The sequence below is a fragment of the Chiloscyllium plagiosum genome, chromosome 40 (genome assembly GCF_004010195.1).
Source record: "Chiloscyllium plagiosum isolate BGI_BamShark_2017 chromosome 40, ASM401019v2, whole genome shotgun sequence".
Taxonomy (NCBI): domain Eukaryota; kingdom Metazoa; phylum Chordata; class Chondrichthyes; order Orectolobiformes; family Hemiscylliidae; genus Chiloscyllium; species Chiloscyllium plagiosum.
This window is the reverse complement of record NC_057749.1, coordinates 9,105,575-9,128,750: the sequence shown is the minus strand read 5'-3', so window position 1 is coordinate 9,128,750 and position 23,176 is coordinate 9,105,575. Positions and strand designations below refer to the sequence as shown.

At 45.1% G+C, this 23,176-nt stretch overlaps 1 protein-coding gene across 2 annotated transcripts in view; it reads left to right on the top strand.

The window, feature by feature from the left end:
- The window catches only part of LOC122542484 (restin homolog), a 117,924-nt gene that overhangs the window by 52,933 nt on the left and 41,815 nt on the right, over positions 1 to 23,176 (top strand). For both annotated transcript variants that reach the window (XM_043680251.1, XM_043680250.1), the window contains exons 17-22: positions 1,089 to 1,171; positions 5,028 to 5,095; positions 8,454 to 8,502; positions 9,454 to 9,571; positions 16,938 to 16,979; positions 20,738 to 20,869. In XM_043680251.1, coding sequence (XP_043536186.1) covers positions 1,089 to 1,171; positions 5,028 to 5,095; positions 8,454 to 8,502; positions 9,454 to 9,571; positions 16,938 to 16,979; positions 20,738 to 20,869 — 492 coding nt within the window. The remainder of the gene's footprint in view (positions 1 to 1,088; positions 1,172 to 5,027; positions 5,096 to 8,453; positions 8,503 to 9,453; positions 9,572 to 16,937; positions 16,980 to 20,737; positions 20,870 to 23,176) is intronic.

The following is a 23,176-nucleotide window of genomic DNA, read 5'->3' as shown; positions in this document are numbered from 1 at the left end:
GTCATTCTTTTGTTCCTGATATACCTTTAGATTGTTGCTCAGTTGGTAGGACTCTCACTTTGAGCTTGCAATATTATGAACCAATATTTGATCCTTAAATCAACATCATTGCAGTAGATTATGTTTTTTATTCATTTGTGGGATGTGGGTGTCACTGGCTAGGCCAGCATTTATTGCCCATCCCTAGCTGCCCCTTGAGAAGGTGGGGGTGAGCTGCCATCTTGAATCGCGGCAGTCCATATGCCAAAGGTAAACCCATAATGTCATGAGGGAGAGATTTTCAGGATTTTGACCCAGTGACATTTTCAGCTCAGGGTGGTGTGTGGTTTGGAGGGGAATTTGCAGGAGGTGGTGTTCCATGTATCTGCTGCCCTTGCAAATTCCCCTCCAAACCACACACCACCCTGAGCTGAAAATGTCACTGGGTCAAAATCCTGAAAATCTCTCCCTCATGGAAGTAGTTGTGGTTTTGAAGGTCTAAGGATTTTTGACAAATTTGTACATTGCATCTTGCAGATAGCACACACTGTTGCTACTGAGCACTGGCAGTGGAGTCACTGAATATTTGAGGATGTGGTTCCAATCAAGCGGGCTACTTTGTCCTGGATGGTGTCAAGCTTCTTGCACGTTGTTGCACTTTTCCAGACAAGTGGGGAGTATTCCATCATACCCCTGACTTCTGCCTTCGAGATGCTGGACAGGCTTTGGGGGAGTCAGGAGGTGAATTACTAACTGCAGGATTCCCAGCCTCTGTCCTGCTCTTGTAGCCACTGTTTTTATATAATGAGTCCAGTTCAGTTTCTGGCCACTGGTATGGTCAGTTTTCTGATCATAATTGCGATGGTGTTTGTGGAATCTTACTGTGCACAAATTGGCTGCGGTGTTTCTTACCAGTCAACAGTGACCTCACTTTGGAAACTACCCCACTGGTTGCAAACTGCTTTGGGATGCGCTGAGGCTGATAAAGGCACTATATAAATGCAAGCCGTGTTAACTGCAAAACTGATGACTTGTTAGCATTTGGAATAATCTCTTTGACAAACGAATGGGTGCAGTCCTCTCTAACTGCCCTTTGAATTTCCTCCCAGGCTACAGGAATGCAAATGTTTTATCGGAACCAAATTGCCCTGACTGAAGGAAATTCTGCTGACCTGGATCCAGACTGCAATTGGTATGTTCAGCTCCAAAAAACCCATCAGTTCTCATTCATCTGTTCCAATATTGTGTGTTAACAGCTCTAAATCCCCTCCAATATTATTCTGTAAAAGCTATATTACATGGATGCTGGAAATCAGCAATGAGTGCTGGACTTGTAATGTTAACTGTCTCTCTCTCTCCAGACCAACTGAGTTTCTCCAGCAATTTCTGTTTTTATTTCCACACGGGAGGCAATGCAATAGTGCCTTGTTCCTGACTGACTACTCCTAGGGACCTTAGGAATGTTCAGGGTTTGAATCCTGTCATCAAAGAAGGATGAATTCAGTTAAAAATCTGGAATGAAAACTAATGATGACCATGTAACCATTTGCTAACTATTGTAAAAACCCACTGGATTCACTAATGCCCTTGAGGGAAAGAAATCTGTGGTCCTTACCTAGTCTGACCTCCATGTGACCCCAGATTTAAAGCAGTGGGATTGACTCTGAAGTACATACAGCATGGAAACAAACTCTTCAGCCCAACTCATGCATGCTGACCAGATATCCTAAATTAATCTAGTCCCATTTACCACAGTTGACCCATATCCCTCTAAACCCTTCCTATTCATACACCCATCCTGATGCCTTTTAAAGTGCTGTAATTGTACCAGCCTCCACCACTTCATCTGGCAGCTCATTCCATACACATACCACCCTCTGTGTGGAAAAAAAAATGCCCATTAGGTCCATTTTATATCTTTCCCTTCTCACCTTAGAAGTACGCCCTCTAGTTTTGGATTACCCCACCTCAGGGATAAGACCTGGTCTATTTACCCTATCCATGCCCCTCATGATTTTATAAACCTCTATACGGTCAGCCCTCATCCTCTGATGCTCCAGGGAAAACAGCCCCAGCCCATTCAGCCTCTCCCTGTAGCTCAAACCGTCCAACCCTGGCAACATCCTTGTAAATCGTTTCTGCACCCTTTCAGGTTTAACAGCATCTTTCCTATCGCAGGGAGACCAGAATCGTTTGAAATGCGGCATTCTTGCATTTATCCTGATGAAAACAAGTCGAAAAACCTTAGCAACGTGTCTCTCCTTCCAATCATATTTCAATTGATCAGTTGCTATTTTGACATATGAGATTGATAGAACTTTATGAATAAAATATATTGAGGAATGCCTGGGTGGCGAATGAGCTGTGGGGAGTTGGATGACAGACTAGGTTAAATGGTGAAACATGGTCTAAGGGCTGGATGGGCGACACCTTTTCTGGTTCAACCCTGATGGATGGATCCCAGTGGGAACGTCCCCAGCCTATCCAGCCTCTCCCAATAGCTCAAAGTCTCTAGCTCTAGCAATATCCTTGTAAATCTTTTCTGAACCCTTTCAAGTTTCACAAAATCCTTCCTATAGCAGGGAAACCCAAATAGGTCAAGCGAGCTGCTCAGTTCAAAAGCAATTAGAGGTAGACAATAGACAATAGGTGCAGGAGTAGGCCATTCTGCCCTTCGAGCCAACACCACCATTCATTATGATTATGGCTGATCATCCTCAATCAGTATCCTGTTCCTGCCTTATCCCCATAACCCTTGATTTCACTATCTTTAAGAGCTCTATCCAACTCTTTCTTGAAAGTATCCAGACACTTGGCCTCCACAGCCTTCTGGGGCAGAGCATTCCGTACACCCACCACTCTCTGGGTGAAGAAGTTTCTCCTCAACTCTGTTCTAAGTGGCCTACCCCTCATTTTTAAACTGTGTCCTCTGGTTCGGGATCCATTAGCGGAAACATGCTTCCTGCCTCCAGCGTGTCCAATCCTTTAGTAATCTTATACGTCTCAATCAGATCCCCTCTCGTCCTTCTAAACTCAAGGGTATACAAGCCCAGTCGCTCCAATCTTTCAACATATGATAGTCCCGCCATTTCGGGAATTGACCTCATGAATCTACGCTGCACTCCCTCAATAGCCAGAATGTCCTTCCTCAAATTTGGAGACCAAAATTGCACACAATACTCCAGGTACCATCTCACCAGGGCCCTGTACAGCTGCAGAAGGACCTCTTTGCTCCTATACTCAATTCCTCTTGTTATGAAGGCCAGCATGCCATTAGCTTTCTTCACTGTCTGCTGTACGTGCATGCTTGTTTTCATTGACTGATGTACAAGAACACCTAGATCTCATTGTATTTCCCCTTTACCTAACCTGACTCCAATTAGATAGTAATCTGCCTTCCTGTTCTTGACATAACTAGCAATAACTGCCCATCTTTCCAATGAACACCCTGTGAATGAATAGTTACTCTATTTTGTTTTGAATGTTAGAATGTATCTGGTGAGTTTTTGATATCCAACTGTTGAACTGGTAGATTTATTATGTCCTTATCAACAATATCTTCACCAACATTCACCGCTCGGTGAGTCTGTGACCATACTGGATTGTCAAGTGTTTTTCTAGAAGGAAAACTAAAAATGTTGGGAATACGCAGCTAATGTCTTTGGAGAGAGAGAGAGACCGGGTTAAGGTTTCATGTCAGTCATCCTTTATCATTTTCCAACCCTTGTGTTTTGAAACGATTGTGAGTGGCCTTCCGCTGTCTGTCACCTGAACACCAGGGCTTTAGTGGAGCAGCAGGAACCATCACTTTGACAGCCTTTCGCATGTTACCTGTGGCCAATATTTGAAGAATTGGACTTCAAGGCATTAAAGGGTAACCATCACAAACCAAATGTGGTCTCTCTTTAAATAAAAACCAAGTACCGTGGGCGCTAAAAATGGGAAATGAAGAGAGAATGCTAGAGAATCTCAGCAGGTCTAGCAGCATCTGTGGAGAATGATCATTTCCAGTCCGATATGTCGTCTTCATCAGAATTGTGTTTATTGCAGTCCCTCTTTCTTCCTTTTCATTTTTATTTTATCTCCCTCTTTTTATTTGGGATATCGCGAGCAGTTATCTAAAGAAGGATATGCTGACTTTGGAGGGGGTCCAGAGAAGGTTTACAGGAGTGATCCTGGGGATGAAGGGCTTGTCATATGAGGAGTGGGTGAGGACGCTGTACACAGTGGAGTTTAGAAGGATGAGGGGGGGATCAGAGGTCTGGATAGGATCGATGTGAAGATGCTTCCATCAGCCGAAGAGACTAAGACTCAAGGACATGCCCTCAGAGTGAAGGGAGGGCCCTTTAGACTGAGATGAGGAGGAATTTCTTCAGCCTGAGGGTGGTGACTCTGTCAGACTCATTGCCCCAGAGGGCTGTGGAGGCCCAGTCACTGAGTGCATTAAAGTTAGAGATAGATAGGTTCTTGATTGAAAACCAAAAGAACCGCGGATGCTGTTAATAAGAAACAAAAATAGAAAATGCTGGAAAAGCTCAGCAGGTCTGGCAGCATCAACTGAGAGAAATCAGAGTTAGCGTTTTGGGTCGAGTGTCCCTTCCTCGGAATGGAAACATTAACAGTGATTTCTCTCCACAGATGCTGCCAGACCTGCTGAGCTTTTCCAGCATTTTCAATTTAGATTCTTGATGAGAAAGGGGATGAACAGTTATGGGGAGAAGGCGGGAGAATGGGGTTGAGAAGCATATCAGCCATGATCAATGGCAGAGCAGACTCGATGGGCCAAATGGCCTAGCTCTACTCCTATGTCTTGTGGTCTTACCTGTCCACCCTATGCCTCGTTTGTCCTACTACTCCTGTCTCTCCCTCTCTCTCTTTTCCACCACGAATCTCACCTCCCTCTCTCTTGTTTGCCCTTCCCTCTGTTTCTTTTTTTCTTTACATTTGCCAGTGATTTAGTGTCTCCCTCTTTCTCTGTTACGCTGTTTCTGCATCCAGTTATCTCATACATATTCACACCGACACTGCTTGTTCTCTTGTCCTGCCAGCGATAAGCATTGCAATGACGATGATGACAGGATGCTATTTGAAGATCAGCTGTCCTCAGGGTCAGATGGTAAGTGTCTGAATTTTACCTCTAAGGTTAATTAAGGGGGGGGGGGATTTGAAGGACTGCTATAAATATATTAGCCCTTTTAAAATATCCACATTGCCTCTAGTTTTCTCTGGAAGTCCTTTCACCGATGATGGGGTGATCACTTTTTAAACATTTCTCATCAGAACACTCTTGAGAAATAAGTAATCATAACAGGCTGAAAGATTACACTTGCATTTATATAGCACAGTTCACTCCCTTGGGGCACCCCAAGGTACTTTACAGCCAGTGAGTTGTATTTGATATGTAGTCACTGTTGTAGCACAGGAGCCATAGCCGCCATTTTGTGCACAGCAAGCTCCCGCAAACAGCAATGTGATAAATACTCAGGTAATGGGTTGGATTTAACAGGGTGCCCTGTTTCCTGGTCCCTACCTTGGCCAAAAGGACTGCATTGAGTCCTCTTACTAAAATGCTTGCTGACCCATGGTCATTTTACGCTCAGAGAGGCGGTCATTGGCTCAGGGGCAAGACCTTTTTGCTTTTGTCTCTTTCTGTGGAGGTCCTGCTGTTGAGTCATCCCAACAGTGGCAGGTTTGAGTAGTGGCCACTGCTGGGAGTACAGGCAATCGCGGAAGAGACATTTAAAAGGTATCTGGATGGGTACATGAATTGGAAGGGTGAAGAGGGATATGGGCCAAGTGCTGGCAAATGGGACTCATTAATTCAGGATATCTGGTCGGCATGGACCAGTCAGACCGAAGGGCCTGTTTCCGTGTTGTACACCTTTATGACTCTAAGTCAGGGGTAATGAAGGAAAATCCATCTGGAAGATTGTTACAGCAACAATGATGATCCATGACCTGTAAATAAAGGCTAAATTCTGCAGATCTGAAACAAGCACCAAGAATGCTGGAGAAGTTCAGCAGGTCTTGCAGCATCTGCAGAGAGAGAAACCGAGTTAACCTTTTGAGTCCAGAATGACTGTTCTTTGGAACTGAAGAGACTGTTCTTTGATCTCTCCTCCAATCCTGAAGGAGTTTTACCAGACTCAAAATGCTAACTCTCACTCCACGGATTTGGCCAGGCCTTGCTGAGTTTCTCCAGCATTCTGGGTGTTTCTTATTGCCATGTTGCTGTTTGTGGGAGCTGGTCCTTTGCAAATTGGCAGCTGCATCACATCAGTGTCCATACTTCAAAGAAATGGAGCTCACTGAATGTAAAACACTTCAGATCATCTTGATGGCATGAAAAATACTTTATAGAAAGAAGCCATTATTCCTTTCAGTGAATTGACATTGTTTCAATGAATGAATTACTGGATAAGATAAGGTTTCTTCGCAACTTCCTGTCCCTCATCTTCGTGTTTGTTTGGTCATGATTCAGTGTTTCCTTTTTGCACTTTATCAACTCTATTCCTGAGCCTCGGAACTTGCTGCTGTTAAACTGCTGCTATTGTATGACATTGCCACAGGGTGGCAGCATCGGCTCAGCTATCTCTTGAGTTAGTTCCCATATCGAGGTGAAAGTGAGAGCTGCAGATGCTGGAGATTATAGTGGAGTGTGTGTGTATATAAAACGTTCCCTGCGTCCACTTCAGCTTTCTTGTTAGAATTCCGATCTGTTTCTGTTCTGGTATCTGAAGATATCTTTAAATTGTGTGCAACAATCTGTTTTACTTTCCTCCAAGTTCAACCCCACTCCTGGTACATGACCCCAATCTCTCTCTCCTCTCTCTGTCTCACTTCTTCCCTCTTTCACCATCTCTTGCTGAAGAGAATGCCAAATAGGACTTGGTGGTGGGAACCTGAATTGATTTGCCCCTTTTCCTTGCCAATGGGATTCTGGGCGGGGGGTGTTCACACACCAACCTTTTTTTCTCCAGCTGAGAACTGCATGGTCCCAGGCCAGTGGATTCGTGCTAAGGTGCACCTGATGTGTGTGTAGGTGTTTCTGCAAGAATATGTGTGTGTGAGGGTGTCTGTGTGTGTCTGTCTGTGTGTGATGGTGTGTCTATGTGTGCATTTGTGTCTGTCTGTGAGGGTGTCTGTGTGTGTTTATGTAGGTGTGACTGTGTGTGGATGTGTGTATGTCTGTGTGCATTTGTGCATGTCTGTGTGTGAGATTGTGTTTGTGTATATCTGTGTGCATTTGTGTCTGTCTGTGTGTGAGTGTGTGTCTGTGTGTATCTATGTGTGTGTCTGTGTCTGTCTGTGAGGGTGTGTATTTGTGTCTGAGGGGGTGTGTGTGTGTGTATGCGTGTGTCTGTGTCTGTCTGTGTGTGAGGGTGTGTCTGTGTCTATCTGTGTGTGAGGGTGTGTGTATGCGTGTGTTTGTGTCTGTGGGTATGTCTGTCTGTGGGTGTGTGTGTGTCTGTGTGTGTCTCTGTGTCTGTCTGTGTGTGTGTGTGGGTGTGTTACTCCCACAGTGATGAACACTGACCTTGGTTTCAGAACCAAGCTCAGTTGAAGGGTCACGTCACTGTGAGTTGTGACAAAGCTCTGCTTAAACACCTACGCTCACTGTCTGGGTCAGAATAGCAAGTTATGAAAATCACCTTGTAATTCCTTTTATGCAACCTCTCCAATCTATTGACATTTAACTGTCTTTTCATGCACGTTATTAATGAAAGCAATTTCTGTAAACTCCCATAAATGTTGCTTTGTTTCGAAGAATGGGAGGTGAACCTGTGGAAATGCATAAGACTCTGGAGCTCTGGATGGGCCAGATGCTGAGAGGATGTTCGCTCTTGATGAAATAAGATACACATAGGCACAAGCTTTTTCCTTAACAGGGCTATTGCTCTGTGGATTTACCCTTCCCAGAAAGCAGTGGACCCGGGTTATTGTCCAACACAGTCTTTCTGAGTGGGGGTGGGGACAGGGCGGTGGGATGGGAAGGGACAAAGGTTAAGGGAGACAGGCAGGGAATTGTGGGTAAGTGCACCTCGGAACAGCAACTGTCTAACTGATTGGCAGACAGTCTCAAGGGGCTGAATGACCTATTCCCACTCCTATTTATAATAATCACACTGCTAAACTGGGGCTCTTACCCTGGTATCAACATTTCAGAGATATTAAAAGGAGCTGAGAGGTAGATGGAGAGAAACTATGTCTGGTAGCTGAGGAATCTAGCATGACTGGGTCAATTATTAGAGTCAGATTTTTCAGTGAAAATAAAACTTACTCCTTCACATGAAGGAAGTGTGTTACACAAAGCAAAGATGGATATGTAGAGTAAGATGTCAGATTAGCCATAATCTCGTTCAGTGTCAGAGCATTCTTGAAGGGCTGAATGGCCTCCTCCATTTCTAATGTATGTTACCTGCTGAATGCTATGTGTTTACAATCTGATCTCCACATTTTATCATGTTTCGCAGAGAATGGGGAGCTGGTCAATCATCATTCCAAACAAAAGATCACAAACAGGTAAGTCAAAAGACCCTGATCAAACCTGGTGAGAGGATATTGATATTTCAGAGCTCACTCAGAGAGAGTTACAGTGAGACAGGGAATCCCAGAACAGTACACTCCATCACCCCTCACTGCAAAACTCTGATATACTGTCCATCCCTCACAGCAATAGTCTGATATACTCCCCACCCCTCACAGTAACATTCTGATATCCCCCACACCACTCACGGTAACATTCTGATATACCCCACATCCCTCACTGTAACACTCAGATATACCCCACACCCCTCACTGCAACGCTCTGATATACCCTGCATCCCTCACTGCAACACTCAGATATACCCCACACCCTTCACTGTAACACTCAGATATACCGCACACCCTCACTGCAACACTCTGATATACCCCGCATACTTCACTGCAACACTCAGATATACCCCACATCCCTCACTGTAACACCCAGATATACCCCACACCCTCACTGCAACACTCTAATATACCCCATACTCCTCACTGTAACACTTTGATATACCCCACACTCCTCACTGTAACATTCTGATATACCCCGCATCCCTCACTGCAACACTCAGATATACCCCACACTCCTCACTAACATTCTGATATACCCCACACCCCTCACTGTAACACTCAAATATACCCCACACCCTCACTATAACACTTTGACATTCCCTGCACTCCTCACTTGCACCCTCAGACATAAGTGATACCCCATTTGAAAATACTCTGAAACCTATAGCTAGAATTCTGTTGGGCAATTTATCTTTCTCTAGCCCTGTGTAACTTGATGATAAAACCTAGTTTCTGTCTGAATGGAACAGACTGTAATTCCTCCTTTAATGAGCACTTTGTTTATGGAAATCAGGTGTTATTGATTGTAAAATTTGGGCATTGCCAGTATACCAAAGTAATATTTCTAGAAGCGACTCATGATTTTGTCTCTTGCAGTCCCTCCTCGCTTTTGCCACAGGAGCTGCAGTCTCGAGTATCGTCACTTCAGCAAGAGCTTAAAGATGCCAAGGTCATTCAGCGACAGCAGCATACCATCATCCAGGGACTGAGACAGGTGAGGGATGGGTGTTGTGGTTTCAGTGAGATGGCAGTCAGAGGGACTGGCACAGACCTTATGAGGGAAACATTTCTGTACCTCTTATGGAAACATGGACAATAAGCACAGGAGTAGGCCATTCAGTCCCTAAAGCCTGTACCACCATTCTGTATGATCATGCAATCTTATGATCCCACTCCCGCTTTCTCCCCAAATCGCTTGATCCCTTTAACAAGGACCACATCCAGCTCCCTCTTGGGTATATTGAACAAACTGGTCCCAACAGCTTCCTGTGGGAAAGAATTCCCCAGGATCACAACTCTCTGCGTGAAGAAATTCTTCCTCATCTCAGTCCCGAAAGGCTTACTCCTTATTCTGAGACTGTGACCCCTAGTTCTGGACGTTCATGACATCGGGAATATTGAAAATACGATGATCCAGACTACTTTTGGTTTGATTTGTTCGTTGTCATGTGTATCTTGTGACACGATACTCTCCAGAGCCATCTTAAAACACAGAAAAGAAACCAAAAGTTAGAAAATAAAGGCAGAAAAATGAAGAAATAAAAGAAGGATCCAGCTTTAAAGTTGTTCTTGTTAAGTGCTCTGTCATGGGCCTGGTGGCTAGGCCTGAGACCCCTTCGCTGCCGCTGGAACAAAGTCACTGCTCTTCGGCACCATCTTGTCTCCACCGATGTAACTGCCGCCATCTTGCTTACACACTTGATTCCAAAACTGGAATAAAAAATATAGCATAAATGAAAGCAACAAGCCAAAAGGATTGAGAAATGTTCAGTTATTTCTAGTGATTAAGTCAACAACAGCATCTCCTATCTTCATCACTCCCTCTCAACCCTTAGATATTCATTTTCTGCAAATTGTCTTGATGGACTGATCACAAGGTCCAGGAGCAGGAGTAGGCCATTTGGCCCCTCCTGGTTGATCTGATGGTTACAAGTTTTATTGAATGTGGAGCAGGCCCGAGCGTCTGATTGACCTACTCCCCTCGGTTCACCTGTTTGTCCGTCCACTTTCCTGTTTGCCCTCCCCTTTTAATCTACAAACAAGGAATGAGAGTGGCCACTCAGCCCTTCGAGCCTGCTGTCTCATTCGTTAAGATCGTGCCTGATCTGATTTTAACCTCAATGGCTGCAGTCTTGCATGTTGCCGATAATCTTTTATCATGAATCTATCTATCTCTGGTTTAAAACTATTGAAGGGTTCTGCGCCCACTGCGTTTTGTGGAAGGGAATTCCAAAAACACTCAACCCTCTGATAGAACACATTTCCTCATCTCTGTCTTATATGGGCAACATTTAGTTTTTAAATCCCTCGTTCTAGATTCTGCTACATGAGGAAATGTCGATTTTCCTGCTCCTCGGATGCTGCCTGACCTGCTGTGCTTTTCCAGCAACACACTAATCTAGACTCTAATCTCCAACATCTTCAGTACCCACTTCTGCCTATGTTTCAATTAAGCCATCTCTGAATCTTCTAAATTCCAGTGGATATAGGTTTAGCCTTGGCTAACAAGACAATCCACTCATTCCAGGGACTAATTGTCTCTGAACTGCTTTCAATGTATTAATGTCTTTCTGTAAGTACAGTGACCGGTACTGTGAAAAGCTAAGAGAAAGTTTCCATAGTCCCAGTGGACGATTCACATGAAAGAGAGATGACTGTTGTCGAGTTTAACTTGAAGGCCACCGTGCCTCAGGTAGGGGGCGATGGTGAGAGTAGGACCTTCATGTTGACCACAGCTAGTGTGGGAATTGAACCAATGCTGTTGCTGTCACTGTGCTACGCAAACCAGCCGTCCAGCCAACTAAACCCGCATCCAGTCACGGTGAATGTGGTCGCACCAATGTTCTGTGGAACTGAAACATCAGCTCCCTACTCCTGTACTCAATCCCCCTCAGAATAAAACATCACGTTCTATTAGCTCTTCTGATTACTTGCTGTACCTGCACAGGAACCTGCCGCGATTGCTCGTCCATTGAAAGTTTATCCATCTCAGCCTTGAATATATAGATTAGATTAGATTACAGATTAGATTAGATTAGATTAGATTAGATTAGATTAGATTACAGTGTGGAAACAGGCCCTTCGGCCCAACAAGTCCACACCGCCCCGCCGAAGCGATACCCACCCATACCCCTACATTTACCCCTTACCTAACACTACAGGCAATTTAGTATGGCCAATTCACCTGACCCTGCACATCTTTGGATGGTGGGAGGAAACCGGAGCACCCGGAGGAAACCCACGCAGACACGGGGAGAACATGCAAACTCCACACAGTCAGTCGCCTGAGGCGGGTCTCTGACGCTGTGAGGCAGCGGTGCTAACCACTGTGCCACCGTGCCGCCCTGACCATCTGACCATCCAGCCACCATTGATTTCTGGGAAAGTGAATTCCTCACTCTAACAGCCCTCTGAGACAGAACAAAAATTGCCTCCTCTATATTTTGAGTGGGAGACTCTTCAATTTTAAATAATGTGATATGAAACCAATTTCAATTGAACAGATTTCTTTCCATGTTATAATATTGAATGACGCCGGTGTGGTGTTGTAAGTGTCGAGACTGTGGTGCTGGAAAAGCACAGCCTGTCAGGCAACATCCGAGGAGCAGGAGGATCGACGTTTCGGGCTTAAACCCTGAGGAAGAGCTTATGCCCGAAACGTCAATTCACCTGCTCCTTGGATGCTGCCTGACCGGCTGTGCTTTTCCAGCACCACAGTCTCGACTCTGATCTCCAGCATCTGCAGTCCTAACTTTTTTCCCTGCTGTGGAAGTGTCCATACCTCTGAGGCAGGAGACCGAGAATCAAGTCCCACCTGCTCCAGAGGTGTGTAATGGTATCTCTGAACAGGCTGATTGACAAAATGCGTATTAAGTGGCTCTTTCATTCAAGCTCCGTAAACCTGCATGAAAGATGGTCTCAGAGCCATTCTTGGTTAAGTGAGTTAAAGACTCGCTAACTAATTATTAAGCAATCCGATGGTTGTGGCTTTCTCTTCATGGATTGTTCACTGCTTTGTAAAAGGATGTTTCCTCACACCAGTTCTGAAGTGAAGGAGTACCAAAGCCTTGACAATTCACTGTACATTTTCAATATTAATGTATTATTTTACATTTCTTTACACAGTGAGTGTTTGAGACAGTCACAGGCCTTACCTCTTTGGGTGGTCACACCTCCTGATTTTGTTTTGAGTGTCCAGAAGAGAAAGGGTCCAGGTTTGACGCTTGACCAATGCTGGGTCATGTGATCTCAGCCAGAGTATGGTCAAGGAGCTGTAAGTACCTCCATGTTGGAAACGGGGGCTGGGGAGAGGAACTGGCTGGGGGTTTTCCAGCTCTGGTTGGAATGCCCATGGAATCACTCCTCATCTCCGGCCGACTCATTTATTCTCACAGCCTTCTCCCCGACCAACCAATGGCTAATAGCCAAGACAGACAGCGATGGAGAAACTCATCAGGTCTGGCAGCATGTGTGGAGAGAGAAACAGAGTTAACGTTTTGAGTCCAGTATAAATCGCCTTTAGAAACCTAATAATGTTACTGAAAGGAAGGTAGTTCTGTCATTCTTGGTAAACTCACAGCAGAGACCAGGAGATGAATCTTTAATTTTTGAATTTAATTTCTGTCAATTGTCCTGGGAGAATCTGAACCCGTGTCCCCAAAACCTTAGCCTGAGTCTCTGGGTTACTAGAGTCCAGTGACGTAATCACCACACCACCATCTCAGTGTTTCAGTAAGTTTGGGAGAAAAAGCTAAGAGGATGCCTGTTAAACACAGAGTGTTGGAGAAACTCCAGCAGGTCTGGTAGCATTGGTGGAGACAGAAACAGAGTAATCATTTCGAATCTGATATGACTTCTTCAGTGGTGTGTGTGTGAACATGTGCGTGCACATGTGTGCGCCTTTATGTATCTGCGTGTGTGTGCGCGTGTGCACCTGTGCCTGTCTGTGTGTATTTGTCTCTGTGTAAGTATCTGCCTGTGTGTGTAGGAAATTATTTGTCTCTGTTTATGTGAGTGTGTGTCTATCTGTGTCTGTCCATGTGAGTTTGTCTTTGTGTCTGTGTGAGGGTGTGTTTGTGAGTGAATGTCACTCTATGTTTGACTGTAAATTGAAATGACCTCCTTCAGCTTCTATGGTCGGATTATATTAGATTCCCCACAGTATGGAAACAGGCCCTTCGGCCCAACAAGTTCACACCGACCCTCTGAAGAGTAGCCCACCCAGACCCATTCCCCTATCCTATATTTACCCCTGACTAACACACTAACACGACGGGCAATTTAGCATGGCCAGTACACCTAACCTGCACATCTTTTGGACTGTGGGAGGAAACCGGAGCACCCAGAGGAAACCCACGCAGACACTGGGAGAACATGCAAACTCCACACAGACAGTCACCCAAGGCAGGAATCGAACCCGGGTCCCTGGCCCTGTAGGGCAGCAGCGTTAACCACTGAGCCTCCAAGCCGCCCATAGTGGGGGATAAGCTATTAGTACTTGCTAGCTACTTAACTGCAGCAGTAGTAAGAGTTATCTGCTGCTTTGCGATTAGGCAGCCCCCTCCAATGTTGCTCCATAGAGCCACTCTCGGCCTGAATAAACTGAACAAACTTTAATAATGAACATAGTTCAGAGCGGCCACTTGGAAGAAAGGTTTTGTCGAATTTGTTTCAGTAGGGCGAGTGGCTAATTCAAGGGCCGAGTTTTGAGCAGTGATGTATTGATTGTGTAGGTTGGACTGTTGGTATCTGAACGACAGACAGACTGCCTACAAGTGAAGCAGACAGAGCCCGGGGACTAGCAAGCCAAGGCCAATCAATCAGCCTGGACGCATCAAGACAGGGCGAGCACATGTTGAGTGAAATCGCACTAATCGATCTGAATGCTTCGTGAGCTGAAAACTCATGGGCCAGGAGATGGTGACCTCTTCGATACAGTTCATAGAATCCCTACTGTGTGGAAACAGGCCCTTCAGCCCAACAAGTCCACACCGACCCTCCAAAAAGTAACCCACCCAGACCCAATCCCCTACATTTATACCCTGACTAATGCACCTAACCTCCACGTCCCTGAACACACTGGGCAATTTCCCATGGCCAATTCATGTGATCTGCACATCTTTGGATGGTGGGAGGAAACCAAAGCACCTGGAGGAAACCCACACAGACACGGGGCGAATGTTCAAACTCCACACAGACAGTCATCTGAGGCTGGAATCGAACCTGGGTCCCTGGCGCTTTGAGGCAGCAGTGCTAACTACTGAGCCACTGTGCCGCCCACAGTTGGCAGTGGTATTCTCTGTGAGGATGAGGAGCGTTGGGTTGGCGTGGGAAGTATCAGTGAAGCCTTGCTGCACCTTGAGAGGTTTATTTGGTTGCTGGGTTACCTCGAAGGTGATTTTGAGGAAGGTCAGAACCCATTCCTGATGAAGAGCTTATGCTCGAAAAGTCGACTCTCCTGCTCCTCGGATGCTGCCTTACCAGCTGTGCTTTTCCAGCACCATACCTTTTGACTCGAAGGTGCCTTTTCCAGGTTTTGAGGGAGAGTCTGTGTAGCAATGTCCCAGGAACAGCTGGTTACTATCAGTGAGCTTTAGATTAGAGTGGTGCTGGAAAAGCACAGCAGGTCAGGCAGCACCCAGGGAGCAGGAAAATTGACGTTTCGGGCAAAAGCCCTTCAGGAATTCCTGATAAAGGGCTTTTGCCTTAAACATTGATTTTCCTGCTCCTCAGATGCTGCCTGCCCTGCTGTGCTTTTCCAGCACCACTCTAATCTAGACTCTGGTCTCCAGCATCTGCAGTCCTCACTTTCATTTACTATCAGTGAGCTGCTTGATTCCAGCTTCCTGGCCATTTTCCTGCTCTCTCCTCTAAATGCAAACTTGTTGAAAAGTAGCAACTTTTCCCTGAAACCTGCCAAGTTTAATTTAGAAGATGAGAACCACAGAGTTTAATATCCTCCTAGCTGCATGAAGTTCAAAGAACAGGATGCGTAGTAATTACAGGGTCTCTATCCTACTCCCATTGAAGCATTGAGGGAGATGAATCATTTTCTCATGATATATCCCAAGTTCCCACCAAGGGAATTAGCATTGTGTGAGTGCGTTTTCTGAATGCACTTGCTATGGGCTGATAAACAATGCAGGCTGCTGTTGAGTTGACTTCAGAGCAGGTCCTCACTGCTTTGCCTTCCAATTACCTCCTCAAAATACTCTAACCCGGGTTGGTGTTCAGGGTTATCTTGCGATAATTTACCCAGGATACCATTTTGCCTTGACAAGTATGGATGATGAGTTGAGAGGATAACAGTGTGGGAGCATCACAGTTGAATATATCCCCAAACCCATGTGACGTTTGCCCATGGCCTTTTATTATGAACCAGGCCAAAACCCCCTCTAAATAGCTTAGACCCTAACTATTTTTAAAATTTTGAAGGCAAATGTGAAGTGCAATGATCCAGATGCAATGTCACTTGCCAAATGTTAAGCAAAACACGATTTATTTAAAAACTGCAGTTAAAATGCAAACAAACGTAAGAGGAATTCAGAATAACAACAATTGGAAAATGTAGCAGAATAATAGATACTGGAGCTATTATTAATGAACTGTTCCAATACAGTAACATCCCATAAACACACCCCTTGGCAAAAAAGCAAATTCAGACATATATCCTTAGATGCAGATCTCCAATCCAGGAGGAAGAAATATCGAGAGAATATTCAGAGTGTGTTACAGCCAAGAGAGACATTCACTGAAGCTTCTGACTTTTTTGAGACTACAACGGCTTCTGCTGCTAAAGCTAAAGGCAATGAGAAAGTCTGGTATGAGAGATCTGGCCACATCCAGGCTGCTTCCAATGTTTCACCTCAAGGCATTGCAAGTTGTTTGTTTAAATTGTCCTCGGGAGCCAGTTCTGCACCTCTACCTTACAAACTCACTTTTTTAAAAAAAAAGGACAAAATAATCTTTTAAAGTGACGGCGTCGTCACACTTTCCAATGGGAATGCTCTTGGGTAGGGAGGATCAGGAGCAAGGAACTCATTTAATTTCTCTCCTGCCACGTTTTATGACTCCAGCTGGAGGTGCCACCTCTGGGCCCCTCCACCCTCATGGGTGGCTATAAGGAATCCCACAAGCACAATGTGAGACAAGCACAGGCGATCCCATTTGGAGCACTGTGAGCAGTTTTCACCCCCTTATTTAAGGAAAGATTCCTTTCTTGGGAGGCAGTTCACCAGGATGATCCCTGTCAATCAAGATTCCACATAGTTACCTTGTGGTGAGAAGGTCAGTGCTCCTATGCAACTTTTGGAGAGCTTATTATTTTTTAACAATTTATCTTCTGGTCTTGTGTTTTTCAGGAACTTGAAGAAGTCAAATTGAGCAAGCCAGGAGAAATTAAGGTAAGATGTTGTTTCAGGCAAATTCATTCTTGAAACATATGCAAGCTTTCAACAGGCAATTAACTGTGGGAAGAGGTTACTTTCCATGTTTGGAGTTGTTTAATAAACAATAACCTGCTGGATGCTGGAGATCTGCACCTCAGAATGTTTGAGAAACTCAGGTGGACCAGCAGCAATGGTAGAGAGAGGAACAAAGTTAACGTTTTGAGTCCAGTGACCCTTGTTTGGAACTCATCAAGATGAAGGTGCACTGGACTTGAAGCGTTAACGCTGTTTTTCCTCTGTGGTTGTGTCTTGCTGTAGTGACAAAGCACTGTGTGTACACACACACACACAGGTACCGCATATACTTGTGTATAGGTCGAATTTTGAAGACTTTTTTAAAATCTGAAATTAGGGGATTGATTTATACACAAGGTATTGTTTTAGAGGGAAAATCTACAAAATAGGTAAAATGGGAAATTTACCTTCCCGGTAGCCCCCCCCAGTCCCTGGTTCTGGAACGTTCCCTGTAATATGTTCAGGCCATGGTGAACTGCGTGTAACTGAAACCAACTCCATGGATACAGCGGTCGCCTTGTACAGTTGTACCATTACAGTAATTCTGAAAACCTGGAGTGGAACATGATGGCTGGCGGACTGGAAGACCAGAACGGAGCAGTACAGCTAGCAGACTGGAAAGCCGGAGTGGAGTGCAACGGGCAGGCACATTGACTCATAACTGTTGATCTGTGACTGTGAAAAACTATGGTCGACTTTTACATGAGGTATATGGAAAATACAAGATTTGTGGTGAAGTAAGGGGGTGACTTATACGTGAGATCAATCTATGCAGGTACACATATGGTATATGTGTATATGCATGCACATGACTGCTTTAAAGTAGTCATGATTTTTATACTTTGTTGCAATACAATCTGGTATTTCAGATGTGGGAATACCTTGTAAATAATTTTTGCAAGGTTTGTGAAGGTTTGTAGCTCAGATTGAGGTTTAGGGTGTATGTTTGCTCGCTGAGGTGTAGGTTTGATATCCAGACGTTTCATTACTGGCTAGGTAACATCCTTAGTAACGACCTCCAAGTGAAGCGAAGCTGTTGTCTCCTGCTTTCTATTTATATGTTTGTCCTGGACGGGGTTCCTGGGGTTTGTGGTGATGTCATTTCCTGTTTGTTTTCTGAGGGGTTGATAGATGGTATTTAGATCTGTTTTCCTTGCATGGAATTTTGTAGACGACGTTGGTTTTGTCCATGGGATGTACTGGGTCTTTTAAGTTTGTACGTTTTTGTTTGAGAGTATTGGTGGGTTTGTGTGCTACTAGGATTCCGAGGGGTCTTAGTAGTCTGCTGGCTGTCATTTCTGAAACTTCTTTGATGTATGGTAAGGTGGTTAGGATTTCTGGCTGTGTTTAGTCTGCTTGTCGTGGTTTGTTCTTGAGGAATCTGCGGACTGTATTTTTTGAGTATCCGTTCTTCTTGAATACGTCGTATAGGTGGTTCTCCTCCGTTTTCCAAAGTTCGTCTGTGCTGTAGTGTAATGTGGCTCGTTGGAATAGCGTTCTGATACAGCTTTGTTTGTGTGTGTTGGGATGGTTGCTGGTGTAGTTAAGTATTTGGTCAGTGTTTGTCGGTTTTCTGTATACGCAGGTTTGTAGTTCTCCGTTGTCCGTTCTTTCGACTGTGACGTCCAGGAATGCGAGTTTGTTGTCGGTTTCTTCCTCCTTGGTGAACATTATGCCTGTGAGGGTATTGTTGATGATGTTAAATGTCTCTTCTATCTTGTTTCATTTTGTGATGACAAAGTTGTCATCTACGTAGCAGACCCAGATTTTTGGTTTGATGGTTGGGAGGACTGTTTGTTCTAGTCTTTGCACTACTGCTTCTGCTATGAATCCTGATAGCGGAGATCCCCCTAAAAAAAACCCACCATTTCAACTGGGACAACACATCTATCCTGGGACAGGCTAAGCAAAGACATGCCAGAGAATTCCTAGAGGCCTGGTACTTCAACCACAACGCCATAAACAAACACATAGATCTAGATACCATCTACCAACCCCTCAGAAAATGAACAGGAAATGACATCACTACAAACCCCAGGAACCCCATCCAGGACAAATATATAAACAGAAAACAGGAGACAACAGCTTTGCTTCACATGGAGGTCACCACTGATGATGTTACCTAGCCAGGTAATGAAACGTCTGGATATCAAACCTAAGTTTGTTTTGGTTTCCAACCTAGCTTTTGCGCAAACCAAAGCAATATTATTTATATTCACTTGTGGAATGTGGGTGTCACTGGCTGGGCCAATGTTTATTGCCCATCCCTAATAGTCCAGAGGGTAGTTAAGAATCAACCATATTGCTGTGGGTCTCGAGTCACCTGATGTAGGCCAGACGGGTAAGGATGGCAGTTTCCTTCCCTGAAGGACATTAGTGAACCAGATGCATTTTTCCAACAATTGAGTATTTAGAGGGATATGGGCAGAATACAGGCAAATGGGACTAATTTAGTTTGGGAAACTTGGTCGGTATGGATGAGTTGGACCGAACAGTCTGTTTCCGTGCTGTATGACTCTAATTGACAACGGTTAAATGGTCACTAGTTTTTTTGAGGAGAGAGTGGGAGGACTGCAGATGCTGGAGATTAGAGACAAGAGTGTGGTGCTGGAAAAGCACAGCCAGTCAGTCAGCATCCGAGAAGCAGAAGAATCAATGTTTCGGGCTGCCTGACCGGCTGTGCTTTTCCAGCACCACACTCTCAACATTAGTATTTTTGAACTTGCTTCTAAGCATTGGAAACTTGCATAAATGACACAGGACAGTAAAGAAATTAGTTGCATGTGAATTTTTGTTTCAAATAATTATCTTGAATCAGTCTGCTAATTTTCTTGCAATTGGCCATCCTCAGCTGTATTGCTAGCACAGAGGGAAAGGCTGACACAGATGTGATTGGCTAAGTGGCCTGTTTCCATGTTCCAATTCCTCAAGCACCGTTTGAAATATTGAACTCAGTGTGATTTGGGGTGTGCTGGCAAATAAATACTTTACAGGTAAGCAGGGAATTTAGAAGATTAAGGGGTGATCTAATTGAACTGTCTTCAAGATATTAACAGGAAAAGATAGGGTAAAGAACAAAGAAAATTTACAGCCCAGGAACAGGCCCTTCGGCCCTCCCAGCCTGAGCCGATCAAAATGTAATGTCTAAACCTGTCGGTCAATTCCTAAGGGTAGATGAAGGTAAACTGATTGGGGATTCTACAATTAGGGGATAGTCTGAGAATTAGGGCCAGACTGTTCAGGAGAGTTTTTGGAAGCACTTAGCACCATAGAGATGTACAGCATGGAAGCAGATCGTTCGGCCCAACTCGTCCATGCTGACCAGATATCCTAAAGTAATCGAGAACCATTTGCAGCTGAGCATTCTCAATTCCCAAAAGTTGAATCCGTCTCTGCGGGCCGGAGATTTGGTGACCAGAGATTATCAATTTAAGATAGACGGCAAAATCTAAAAGATATGAGCCTGTCATTCTTGGCAGTGAGTTGATGTAATCTGACATTCACTTCCTGAAAGGGATTCAACCATTTCTCTCAGAAGGGAAATTAGATAAATATTTGAAAAGGAAAACCTGGGTAGAGAGAACGCGACTAATTGGATGGCACTTGTGAAGAGCTGAGACAGGCAGGACGGGTTGAATGGCCTGCTATGGTCCTGTGATTGTACATTCTAATCCCAGCACACTGTATTACATTAACAGGCATCGCTGGAGGAAGTGGATAGTGAGCTCTTTCTGGTGCGAGAGGAGTTACAGAAGGTTTGGGACATGCTGCAGACTCGGAATAGTGAGCTGGAGGAGCAAAACCAGGAACTGGAGTCTGCCAGAGGCCAGGTGAGAACATACAACCTGAAAGCGGACAGAGCTCTTGGCTAACCTCTAGCACAGGCGGCAAAAAGACAACCATAGGAAAAGGAGGAGGCCCTTCAGTCTTTCAATATCTTCTGTTAAAAAAGAAAACCCTTTTTACAATCTGAATGTTACTGGCGAGTACTCGCCAAGTCTACTTGCCCCCTAAATGGCTTACTCACCCTTTCAGACGGTGGTTAAGAGCCACATCCGTGTGGATTTGGAGTCAGAACAGGTAGGGGCAGGAGATTCCCTTTGTCCAAGGACATTGTTTTAGAATCATAGAATCCTACAGTGTGGAAACAGGCCCTTTGGCACAACAAGTCCACACCGACCCTCCGAAGAGTAACCCACCCAAACCCATTACCCAATACTCTACCATTACCCCTGGCTAATGCACCTAACCTACCCATCCCTGAACATTAAGGGCAATTTAGCATGGCCAATTCATCTGAACTGCACATCTTTGGACTGTGGGAGGAAACCGGAGCACCCGGAGGAAACCCATGTAGTCACAGAGAGAATGTGCAAACTCAATACAGACAGTCGTCCAAGGGTGGGATCGAACCCGGGTCCCTGGCGCTGTGAAGCAGCAGTGCTAACCACTGTGTCATCATGCTGGCACCACTGAACCAGATGAGTTTTTTTTGCCAATCCAGTTACTGGACGCTGTCTTATTATTTTATTCATTAAAGTGGAAGTTGTCCACATGGGTCTGAGTGAGGCATTGACCAAGGTTCCACATGGAAAACTGGACAAGAGAATTCAAGCTGGTGGGGAGTGTGAGAAATTGAATCCAAAGTTGGCTCAGAGGGGGGAAACAAAGGGTGGTGGTGAAATGGATGTTTTTGCAAATGGCAGGAAGTTTCTTGTGGCGTTCCACGCAGTTGCTTTCTGTAGCATATGTGAATGATTTCAGTGTTAAACATGGTAGGTGTGATTGGGAAATTTGCAGAAAACACAAAAGGAGATGGCTCAGTGGTGGGGAAGCATGATGGCTCAGTGGTTGGCACTGCTGCCTCACAGCACCGGGGTAGACCAACAGGAGACTGGAAGACCACAGCAAGCCAGGCAGCATCAGGAGGTGGAGAAGTTAATAATCCTGAAGAAGGATTACATCCAAAACATTGACTTCTCCACCTCCTGGTGCTGCCTGGCTTGCTGTGGTCTTCCAGCCTCCTGCTTCTTTACTTTGGATTCCAGTATCTGCAGTTTTCTTGTCTCTCGCTCCATCAGGGACCCGGGTTTGATTCCACCCTTGGGTGACTGTGCGGAGTTTGCACATTCTCCCCATGTCTGCGTAAGTTTCCTCCCACAGTCCAAAGACGTGCAGGTCAGGTCGATTGGCCATGGGAAATTTCCCATCGTGTCTAGGGATATGCAGGTTGGGTGGGTTGGCCACGGGAAATGCAGGATTATAGGGATAGGGTAACAGATGGTTCTGGGTGGGATGGTCAGTGTGAAATTGCTGGGCCAAATGGCCTGTTTCCACATAGAATAGAATCATTGAATCCCTACTATGACCAACTATATAGTTGATAATGAAGAGGATAGCTGTTGACCTCCAAATAAAAAGTCACCTTGGTCTTACCAGACTACTTTGAGAGAGACAACTGGTTTAATCTGAAGGTCATTGTGCCTCAGGTGAGGGGAGAGGTTGAGAAGGAGAGTCGTTCATGGTCACCTCAGCTGGTGCAGGAATTGAGCCCACGTTGTTGGTGTCACTCTGCATTGCAAACCAGCCATCCAGCCAACTGAGCTAACCCAGACTTCTGCTGGTAAGACTACAATTAATCTCTCACACACACACACACACACACTCACTCACTCACTCACTCACTCACTCACTCACTCACTCACTCACTCACTCACTCACTCACTCACTCACTCACTCACTCACTCACTCACTCACTCACTCACTCACTCACTCACTCACTCACTCACTCACTCACTCACTCACTCACTCACTCACTCACTCACTCACTCACTCACTCACTCACTCACTCACTCACTCACTCACTCACTCACTCACTCACTCACTCACTCACTCACTCACTCACTCACTCACTCACTCACTCACTCACTCACTCACTCACTCACTCACTCACTCACTCACTCACTCACTCACTCACTCACTCACTCACTCACTCACTCACTCACTCACTCACTCACTCACTCACTCACTCACTCACTCACTCACTCACTCACTCACTCACTCACTCACTCACTCACTCACTCACTCACTCACTCACTCACTCACTCACTCACTCACTCACTCACTCACTCACTCAC